This window comes from Ammospiza caudacuta, chromosome Z (assembly GCF_027887145.1).
Source record: "Ammospiza caudacuta isolate bAmmCau1 chromosome Z, bAmmCau1.pri, whole genome shotgun sequence".
NCBI lineage: Eukaryota > Metazoa > Chordata > Aves > Passeriformes > Passerellidae > Ammospiza > Ammospiza caudacuta.
In genome coordinates this window covers 8,801,801-8,812,996 of record NC_080632.1, presented here as the reverse complement: position 1 = coordinate 8,812,996, position 11,196 = coordinate 8,801,801, and the positions used below count along the sequence as shown (strand labels likewise).

Sequence of the window (11,196 nt, the reverse complement as noted above, 5' to 3'; positions counted from 1 at the left end):
TTCTTCATATTGGTGACATTTTAAAAATCCAAAGACACTGCTTGTTTTAAAAGTCCTAAAAAGAGCATTCTGAGTTCCTGATAGCAAACATAGAGGCACTAATTTGGTTTAGGAGAGAAAGTGTTTGTGCAGTTGGATAACAGCTTGCATGTTGACGTGTCTGGGGGGATTTTTATGTTTGCACTCCCCTTCTTTGAGGCAATGAGCGCAATGTCACCTGTGCACAGCCGACACCACGGTTTAAGACTGTATGCCTTGAAGGTGCAATGCTTTATTTGTAATCAAAGGGGAAATGTATCTAAACTTGTTAGGATAAACAGTTCCTTTGCAAATAGACTGATCCAGAAACTTTACCATTTAAGGAGTAAAATCCCAAGGTTATAAGGAAATTGCATCTATGCTTTTCATTGTCTTAAATAATTTTCTTGGACACGATTTCATTTTTCTGGAACTTGACTTGTACACCTGCAAATACATTCAAAGGGTCTTGTTAAATTTATTTCAAAGGCATTTCAGACAGCAGAAGTAGCAGTAACATCTTTAATTTCAACAATGCTTGGTTGGTTTCTTTTGTACAAAACCCCTAGGCTACTCATTTCCCTAAAATAGGATTTAATTTATACAGAGATATGTTATTGCTTTAGTCTACAACTGTTACTCAAAATGGAGTTTTGCAAAATGAATGCTCACACCAGTGCTGATTTGACAATCTTAAGTACTGCAGCATTTTAAAGAGATAGCTATCTATTCCAATAGATGTGGAATAGAGACCCCATCACCTGTGACTTCCTTTCTCAGTTAAAAAGAAAAAGAATAGAGGAATAGCTGGGCTTTAGCTGTGTGTCTGGATATGAAGCCATGTGAGATTTTGAATGGCTCCACACAAGTTTTTCAAGTTTTCTCTGAGTGTCCGGGTTCCCCCGCCCCAGGACCACCACTGGCTGGTTTTGTTCGTTTTGCATGGCTTAATTTTTGGAGAGGAGGAAAGAGGGCAGCCAGCAAAGTGACATTTCTCTGAGGAGCTGCTACAAGCTTTCTCCGTGCAGGCCAAACCAATCACTGACTGGCTCTGAAAATAGGCCCACTGCTGAGCCACTTAGAAAAGCTGGTGACGCCTCTGGGACAACATATTTAAGAGAGGAAAAAAGGTGCCGGAAGCTCTTTCTTTCTTCCTGCCTTCCGCGGGGGGCTGCGGGGACAGCTGAGCTCCTTCCCGGCGGGGTCGGGGGCTCTTTCCCATCAGGGCCGCCGGGCCCTGCTGCCGGGGCTCATCGCAGCGCCGCCAGCAGCTGCGGCCAAAGCCGGGAGCGGCCCTGGGGGCAGGAGAGGGAACGGCCCCGCTGCCTGTGCCGGGAGCAGCCCCGGGACCGGTGCCAGGGGAGGCCCCACGGCCGAAACTGCGAGGGCCAGGGCCACAGGAGCCCACGCAGCCACCGCCACCTGGGCGCGGCCCGCGACACGCTTTGCCTGCCAGGCCACCAAGAGCCTGCTGCGGCGCAAACCAAAGGACAGAAACCTTCTTAGCAGGACTGCTCTCTTTGTTCTCAAGGCTAAGACGGCCATTTGCACGCATTAATCACTGCACTGGGGGAATAGAGGGCTCATCACTGCCTGCTACAGCTAAAGGAATTCAGCATTTGTTCCAATTCGACTTGTTCTCAACACCTTCTTTCTCTGGGAATTGCTCATAAGCATTTCATCAGTGCACCTCACAAATGCTTTTGCTGAGTGAAGCTGCATTGCCTTTTTCCTTCAGAAATTAATGAAGAAAACACAAACTGCCTTCTGAAACCCTTCTGCTCCTTTCCAAATCAGTTAACTACCCAAGCAGAAGCCTCAGGCTCATCCCTCATTCCCTCTGGGAGATAGGAGGTAATATTTCGCTGCAGCCAAAAAGTTATTAGAAAAAAGAATGAAAGTTGTTGGTGCTAGGTAGTGTTAGTTATGGTTTGCATTTGTTCAAGCTAATTTGGTGGGTGTTGCTGTGAGCTGGAAAAAGAAGAGGTGTTGAACACCAGACCAAAAGAGATGTAGGAGGAGAGGGGACAGAAAAAAAAGGCTGTCAGGAGAGAATAGAAGTTCCCTAGTACCCAGCCAAAGGGAAAGGGACAGGGATGGCCCAGGGCTAGGAAAAGCAATAAAAAGCAGCATTATCTTGGGGGGTGTGTGTGTGTGTGTATGTTCAGCTCTCAGGAAAGGGAGATACACAGATGGCTCAGTTGAATCCTTACTAAGAAGAAGGTTCTCTTTTGCTTTAATGACTTTGTCTCCATTTAAATGTATCTAGGAGTTTGTTTATTTCTAACACCTCTCTCCCAGCAGCTCAGAGCTGCATTGCACAGCGCTTGCTGTGGGCCAGAGAGCACAAAGCAGGCTGGCCTGGTGGGCCTGAATATTCCTGCCAAACACTCTGCATCTCACACCTTTGCTCGGGCTCAGTGCAGAACTGCAGGATTGCGGGCGCTTCCTCCCAGAGCTGCGTGAGGCGCTGGCTCCTGCAGATGTGCCCTGCCAAGCTGTCCCTGCCTCACGCTGGCCTCGCTTCCCCTGGCACAAGAGCCGGGCCTGAAGGAGGCTGCCCTGTGCTCCAGCCTGCCAGCAGCCCGGCTCCCTGCCCCGGTGCCCAGAGTGCTGCACACACTGCTGACCTTTGCCAGGAGTTGCAGGGCAGCCGGCAGAAGAGGAGGAATCCTCAGGCAGCCCAGCAACCCTCGGCTGCCCTTGATCTTTCTCTGCTCCTGGGCACACTCCAGACGGCCAATGCCTCCAGGCTGGGCTGTGCCCAGCACGGCTGCGCTTCCCCTCGGCAGCAGCCAGCTGCCACCTGGGCTCTGAGAGCGGAGGATTCGCCCGCTGCCAGGAACAGGCACCCAGGGCCCGGCTGCTGCCTCTTGCAGCTCCAAGGGCCTCCTTCCAGCCTGCCTCTGCCGGGGCTCAGCCTGCTCCGGCCTCTGCCGGGGCTCTGCTGGGGCTCCACCCCAGCCAAGGCTGGGCCCGCTCTCACCTCACAGGCGCTGACAGCTCTGCACCACAGGAGACCTTCCCGAGCACCCTCTCTGACCTTTCTGCTTTCTCCCTGGAGCAAGGCTCTGCTCCAGCCAAAGAGATTGCATTTCGGGATACAAATCCAAGTGGCAGGAGACCCAATGCTCTCCAGTCACAGCTGAAGGCCTGCATCTGCACAGGATGTTTTGGGCTGCCCCATTCTTCTTTTTCTTTTGCTTGAAAATGCCATTGCCTCAAGTAGAGCACCTAGCACCTAGCACCTACACAAAACGGGCCAGTGGGCCGTATTCCAAAGGCAGTGTGGTCTGGAGAGGATGAATGAAGAAGAACCTTCTCCACTTGCAAACCATACCAAGGAAGCCATAAACATATCTTAGCACCAATAAAAAACCACTGGCAATTTAGAAGAAAATGCTGAACTTTCTGAAGGGGTCAGAAGGAGGGGAATCTTCCAAATGAGTTGATGTTTCAGATACTTTATTTAATAACAATCCTACTCTATAAACCTATACTACGAAACTACTCAACAATCCTACTCTAGAGTCCTACTTTACAATCCTTCTCCAATGTACTTAGGGAAATAACATCTTGATTTTTACATTCTTGTCTCCTTCTTCTTCTTCTTCATTAGAGAGTTGATGAGTGGTGCCAATGTGGATGCTGGCTTGGCTGAACGTACAAATGGATGCTGTCCACAGGAAAAAAAAATGTCACAAAGAACAGTGAACCATCACTTTTCAAGCTCAGTGCTTTACAGACTCAATCAGGATTCCTCTAGTTCCAGAAAGACCCAGAAAGAGGAGCAATGGGATCACATCCTCCCCCAATAGTCATGTGCAGGACCTTGCCATCGCAGGCAAACCTGGCGCAGAATCCCATTCATCCATTGATTCTGGTTTATTTATCTTGTTGGGATTTTTGCCCTGCCAGTGCTCTAGAAATGGTGCTTTCTGTCCCTGGGAATTCTTCCTTTCAGGAAACTCCAATGACTCACATAGGTGCCTGCCTATGCAAGACAGGCACTGTGTTGATTTCCACAGGGAGACAGAGCAGTGTCTACCTTTCCATGCCCTGCCCCTTGTGTGCTGGATGGCACCTTCCTTCCCAGCAGGGCCAGCCCAGTGGCACTGGGCCCTGCAGTTCCCTCTCTGCCACACAACCTGGCACTAACCCTGGCACAGTTCCTGTCTGCTTGAGCGTGCCAGGCAGCAGATGGGGCTGGTACAAGTCCCTCCCAGCTGTCCCTGTTTGCGTGGCAGAAACCTCTAAGGGTGGGCTGGGGGGCACAAACCAGGGCCCCTCAGAGGCTCACAGTGAGCACCCCACGACCCCTCCTGCCAACAGCCAAATCTCTGACCCCTAGGCTGGGACTGGCTTCCTTGGGTTCCTGCACCACCATTTCATGTCTCTGTACCCTGCATTGCTCTACTTCAATTCTTTTGCCATTAGATAAAACTGAGCACCCCACCAAATGACAAAAGAGGGTGACAGAAACAGTCAGAGGAGCTCTCTGACTCAGGAAATGCGGAGAGAGGTAGAGTTATTCAGTTTTGTGAAGAACAGGCCCCAGGGAGACTTTATTGCCACTTTCCAAGACTTCAGAGTGGCTTTGAAGAAAGTGGGGGACATCTTTTTTTACAGGGCCAGTTACAATAGGATGTGGGTGAATATTTTTAAAAATGGGGATCTAATCAGAGTAGGTCTAATCAGAACTTTTTTACTTGGAGCATGATGCCACCCTGGAACATGTTGCCCCAAGAGCTTGTAGGTGCCCCATCCCTGCAACCATTCCAGGGCAGGTGGGAAGGGACTCTGAGCAACCTGATCTCTTTGAAGAAGTCCCCGCTCATTGCAGGACACTTGCACCAGAGGACATTTACAGGGCCCTGCATGCCCAGCCCAGTCTAGGATTCCTCACCATTTTCATTTGAAGAGCTGCAAGATTGGAGGTGATGAGGAAGGGGACTCATGTGATGCCTTGGACTTGAGTGGAGGAGGAGCCCATGCCTCAGAACCTGTTTCACCTGCAGCCCTTTCACATTTTACCTGCAGGAGCTCCCTGGCAGACCAGCGCTGCTCCTTGTCTCTCTGCAGGCAGCATCTCAGGAAGTCACGCAGGCAAGGCGAGAATCGGTTTGGCTGCCGCAGCCGTGGTGACTCTCCCTTGGCTATCATGATCTTAGTCTGCAGAAAAAGGAAACACTAGGCTCCACCTGCTTCTTTCCCATCTGTAACTGCTCTCCCGGATTCCATTGGTTAAGCTCCACTCTGCAGTAGCAGTTTCTGCCCTGGCAGAGACCCAGAGGTGATTTTCCTTTACCAACCAAAAACCCAAACTCCAATGCAGCCACAGCTTTTCCACTATCCCACTGATGTTTCCTTGGCAGCTGATTTCACTGACTGACCTAGTTAGTGGGAACTACATCAGCAAAAGCACATTTCCTTCCCTGAGCATTCATACTAGCTTGAGAGGCTTTTTGGAAGAGAGACTTTCTATACTGACTCTACTATATCCAAGGATTAGTATGTGAAAAGTATCTCTGCAGTGCTTCTTGGGCCCTTAAGCACAGCTGCCATAAAACAAAACTCATCAAGCTTTTTGCTTTGTTCTTGAAAACAATGGGAATTGGAAGGAAAGAAAGGAAATCCACCAGGTATTCCTCAGGAAATGAAACAAACATTTAGAATCTCATATTCAACACAGACACTTTAAGATGCATGCACAAATATATTGTGATGAAAATGTTTGAGCACACAGGTGCCACCTGCAGCTCTGTCTCTCAGCTCCAAGTTTCAGCTTCTTTATGTGGCAAAAGGAAACTCTTTCATGGTCAAATCAGAAGAAGGACTGTCATCCCTATGGTCATCCTCTGCTCATTTGGATGCTCAAGTCAATGCATTAAAGGTGTGCCCATTAGCAGAAAGTGTCGGGTAAGAAATGGGAGGTTTGGCAGGATCTCCATGACCCCAGGCTGCGGCCTGGTCTCCATAAAAATGCCCATCACAATGCTAACAGCTCTGTGCTGGTGGCACTGAAAGAGATGGTGACCAAAGAGGCTTTGTTATTATTCTCTTCAACCCAGAGGAAAATTTGCAAGTCTCAAAATGCAAACACACTCCCTTGGGTAGAAATAATTGTGGCAGCTTTCTTTCCTTTTCTCACACCACCAGAGGTCACAAAGGGGGTTTTATCCTGTCCCTCTGCAGCTGTGCTCAGCCACTGGCCATGGTGGGGAGCTGGAGTCCTCACTGTCATTAGAACTGTGCAGGCCAGGGATGGCCCTGCTCCTGTGGTAAAGGAACACAGCACTGGTGTCAACTGCCCATGTTGGATCCCAGCCCAGGCACCTACCTGCAAGCTCATCAACTTGTTAAAGTACCAAGAAACAGCCAAGAGTTTGGCATACAATTCTAACTGCAGTCGGAGAAAAACACATCCTAAGCTTATCCAGGCCCACACACATGATAAGCTTGTAAGACCCACAGGATTTGGAAAAGATGCTACAGTATAGAGGAAATATGATGTGCTGTGGTTCAAAAAGGAAAAAGAAAGCAGAACTACTTGGGCATTGCTTTTTTGGTTGTTTCTTTTTTTTTTCTTTTTTTGTTTTTTTTTTTTTTTTAACACTAAAGCTGGGAAGACTCAATGTCCATTTCAAAGGATATTTATCACACATCCAACCATTGCACTGAAAACTTCCTGTCCTTAAGAGACAGAGCACCAACAGGGTTCAAAAAGCAAATGAGAAATGTCAGGCATGGCTGGAGGCCAAAATGGCAGGTTTCTGAACTGGTTAGGTTTCTGAACTGGTTAGATTTCTGAACTGCCACTTCCCCTTCTGATGCAACCAAAGCTACAGCAGATGCTGCTGTGCTGCAGGGACATTTTTAGAAGGGGACCTTGGTGGAAGTGGTGCCAGCAGATGGCGATGGGATTTTGTCTAATGGCACACAGAACATGGGACAGGTGAGAAAGACTGGGATCAGTGAGTATTTGCACCTTACCAAGACAGGAGTTGCATTCCAGTAAGGAACTTCTCGTTCCACCATTTCGATGCCTACGATTCCCAAAGACCATATGTCCACTTTGGGGCCATATGGTTGGCCTGTCACCACTTCAGGCGCCAGCCACCCAGCAGCGCCGGCCACAGAGCTCCGTCTGCTCTGCTCAGGGCTGAGCTGAGCAAAGAGGCCAAAGTCAGCTGTGGAGAAAACAACAACCCATGAAAGCCAGCTCCAATTAGGAAACCAAGCAAAAGAATTCCCCACTCTCAGGCTAAGAATGTGCTGTTGAATCTCTTGGAGAACTGTCCACGCTCAATTTCTTTGGGGCTTTAGCCAAGGGAGTATGTAATCGGCCACTTCCAAAAAATCCCAGGTTTCTCAACGCTGCTAACAGCAGTGGACTTTATTCCCCTGAAGCTTTAGATTGTAGCTCCCTCTGTCTGGAAGGGACACACACAGAGCAAGGCCACTCTTGACTGCTTGTGGTTCCTTATACCTCTGTGCACGTTGCAACTGTGCCTTCAGCTCACAGCAGGAGTCCCTGCACTGCCATCAGCACAATTTTTGGGGAACTGGCTGTCACTCCAAGCAGCCCCACACCCACATCCCTGGAATGCTGCTCCTGACCAAGAATACACTGACCCAGCTTGACAGAACCGTCGGTTCTGAGAAGGATGTTTCTGCTCTTCACATCTTGGTGAATGATGTGGTTCGAGTGCAGAAAATCTAGTCCTTGCAGGCACTGAGAGGGAAAACATAAAGAGGAGAGCAAAAGTGAGTGATGTGATTTCATCCCACAAGACAGAAAACAAAGAATCTAAAAGATTCCCTCTGCAGGGGAATGGGCAGTAATGGCAGAACAGTAATGGCCACTGAGAGGAAGAGCTTGCTGCTCCAACACTTGCAGAGGAGGACCTTTCTGAGGAATGGCATGTCAGCTTTTGAGAGAGCAACAACACCTGCTGTTGCAGACTGTCCCCTGCAAACCAGCCAGGATGACTGCTGCTGCCGTGGATGTGCTTTTTCCATGCAGAGGACAAAGGAGGGTTTTTGTCAAGAAAGGAAAAGTCCTCCCTTTGGTGTGAAGCAGATCTTTTTTGGGTGGGAGGCTGCATGACAAAGATTTCCTTGCTGGCCTCAGCACAGGCTTGGAAGTATCACATCAGTCACCTTCCTGAAGCAAAGAGCATTTTGGCTGCACTATGATCCTTTTCCGCTGAGGACTGTGGGAAATGAGTCTTTTTTTGTTTGCTGATCATTTCAAATCCTGCCACCAGCACCTCTGCTTTCACAGGCAAGGAATGCAGTGAAGACAGACTCCAGGCAAACATTTAGAGAGGCAAGGTGGAGAACAGCAAATACAAATACATGAGCCCGAGCGAGAATACAACAGCAGGAGAGAAGAGTACTGGCACTGAGTACAGGGAGTGCAGGGGCACTGGCAGGCCTTGCACTTGAGATGCTTTTACTTACCCATAGCACACCAGCAACACAGAACCAAAGCTTGGCACAGGAAATCACTGCAGGTCTGAGCCCCTGTTTCCCAGACAATCCTGCCCAAGCCCTTGGAAACACAGATGGGATTGCTGACCTCCCGACTGATGGCTGCTGCCTCATCTTCACACAGGGAGGTCGTGCTGATGATATCGCTCAGGGCACCTCCATCCATGTACTCCAGCACCAGCCAGAGTTCCTCACCCACAAGGTAGCTGAAAGAAGGAAACAAGGGCATGGAGGTGAACATGCTTGGCTGGGTTGTTTTCTTGACTGATTCCTGTTTCCAAGTTCCTTTGTGACAAGGACAGAATCAAAGGAATAGACATTCCCTTTCAGCTGTGCATTGTTTTCCACCTGTGCAGTCTCAAGGAGAAAGGCACAGTTCTAAAAAAAGAGATATCTTAAATAGCCAGCAAGTGAAAAATGCAGTTGAGTAAGAGATAAAAAACCTGTCAGGCATGGTGTTTCTGTAAATAAGCACCTAGTCTTCCTGGCATGGACAGCAATGGCAAAGAGTGGAAACAATCCAAGAAAAATCCATGTTATTTCACCCGGATGTAAAAAGACACTTGAATAAAATCAAGCCCCAAAACAAAGTTGTGGCTGTGAACCTACAGGCTATTGATTTAGTAAGATATGACTGATGCAGGTTTCTGAATAATTTTCAAACTATGTGTGTCAGGGAAGACTCATGCAGACAAGATGCACTCTCTTCCTATCCACTGGAGATGAAAAGAGCAAATATAATTACCTATAATTACAGCTCTATTTATTGCCAGTGACCAAAGTGGGATTTTACCTTGCATGTTTGCAAAATGTAAACAAACATTCACAACAACTCACCTGTCTAAATACTTGACAAGGTTGAGATTCCTATTCATTTTCATGACCATGAGTTCATTGACTTTTAGTTCCTTCTTCCTCAGTCCTTGAAGATCTATTTTCTTTATGGCCACCTAAAACGACATTGAAAATCAGTAACTTAAGTAATTGGTGGCACAAGACTACAATACAATGGAGCAAGTGATTTTGCAATGACACAGCTGAGCTGTGCCAAACTGCCTTGTGATTAGGCACTGCAGTAATTAGGAACTGATATTCCAACAGCCCATTTCTCTGCTCCCTTGGGAGCCAGTTACAGGACACGTGGGGTCACCGACATTTTGTCTTGTCCACTTGGTAACAGTGGTGTCTCAGCTACCAGCCAAAACCTCTGACCACACTCTCTGCTGCTCTTTCTAGGAATCAGAAGAATTAATCCATGCCTTAATACTCTGTGGATCCATCTTGGGCTATGGGCTGGGCTTAGGGCTTTTAGGGCACTTGCAGATCTCTCCCTATGTGCAGTTGCCAAGTGCAGCACTGCAGGTGGCCAGGGAACTAGCAGTAACTTTCCGATGGATTTGCTGGCAGCCAGAATTGAGAATTCAGGACTCTGAAGCTGTAGCCCCAAAGAGCAGGGAGGTGCTCTAAGGCACCACCTTTGTTTTAGCAATGGAGAGCGAGTGAGCGCGTCCTTGTCTGAAAGGAAGCGCTGCCCTGCGTGCCTTCCTTCCGGCAGCTGAGGAGGACAAAGTGCCAAATGTATTTTGCAGGCTGGCACCAGTCTGTGCTTCTTGTTCCTTTTCAGCACGGCTCTAGCCAAAGCTCCAGCCACAGCTCACACCAGAGGGGAAAGCCCCTCAAGAGCAGCAGAGTCTGCAGGGGCTGTTGACATTTACCTCTCTCCCTGTGGCATTGGTAAGTGCTCTGCAAACATCTGCAAAACTCCTAGAAACAAAAGAGAAGTAGAGAAAGGAGAAGCCATTTAGATCTTGCATTGAAAGCCAGCCCACACAGGAGATCTGTGCTGAAAATGCCTAAAACCTGCAAGATGCAGGAGGGCTCTGCCAGAAGGCAGATGATGCATTTTCCTCTCAAGTGCATGGGCACTGGGCCTGTCCCTGAAGTGCTGGAGTTTACTGCCTCAGCTCCTAAAGACAGCTTCTTCTTTCATCTTGGATTTCAGTTTCTGAAATAGAAACTGAAATCACAGTTTCAGATAGAAACTGTGCAGTTTCTATCCTAACCTCAGAGTATTTCCTTCAGCAAACTCTTGGAAAGAAATGTTCCTGGGAACTGTTACCTCACAGCTATCAGGGAGTAGTTTGCTCTTTCAGGCAAGCAAGATTCTTCCCCTTTTATTAGTGTGGCTGTATGATTTAGAGAGATAGAAAAATGCTAAGGAAATTAACACAGAACTATTCCACAACTGGGTGACAAGGAAATTTTCCAGGTCCTGTTCCTTGATGCAGGCAAGACCTCGGCAGCATGGAAGTGTCTCTGACAATGCCTTCTGAGCCCACTCACAAATTCTGTGCAGCATTGATAGATGGGACAATCTATCCCCAGTGTGTGAACATCTTTGCAGCTGGCCTGATTTCATGCTGGATAGACATTCCACCAGAAAAACACCTGGCCCGTGGTTATGTAGAAGTAACTGTGGTTGAACTCACCCGCTGCCAATATGTCCCAGTTCGGTGTATTTCATCATGGGATGTTCCTGGTTCACCATTCTCCCTGAGTGGAACAAAATGCAAGATGATGACTTTAAAGCAGAGATCCCAGCTTCCAGGAGATACAAAAGGCAGCCCCAGTGCCTGGAGCTCTGAGCCCTTTGTGGTCCACTGGGTAACAACAACAACAACC

General features: G+C 48.3%; 1 protein-coding gene across 1 annotated transcript in view; it reads right to left on the bottom strand.

The window, feature by feature from the left end:
- Positions 1-3,601: 3,601 nt before the first annotated feature.
- Positions 3,602-11,196, bottom strand: part of LOC131571583 (serine/threonine-protein kinase Pak-like) — a 74,542-nt gene continuing 66,947 nt past the window's right edge. Inside the window, exons 5-10 of the mRNA XM_058824361.1 lie at positions 9,352-9,464; positions 8,603-8,720; positions 7,654-7,753; positions 7,012-7,208; positions 5,053-5,190; positions 3,602-3,694 (exon numbers count right to left, since the gene is read on the bottom strand). Of these exons, the coding sequence (XP_058680344.1) occupies positions 3,602-3,694; positions 5,053-5,190; positions 7,012-7,208; positions 7,654-7,753; positions 8,603-8,720; positions 9,352-9,464 (759 nt within the window). The remainder of the gene's footprint in view (positions 3,695-5,052; positions 5,191-7,011; positions 7,209-7,653; positions 7,754-8,602; positions 8,721-9,351; positions 9,465-11,196) is intronic.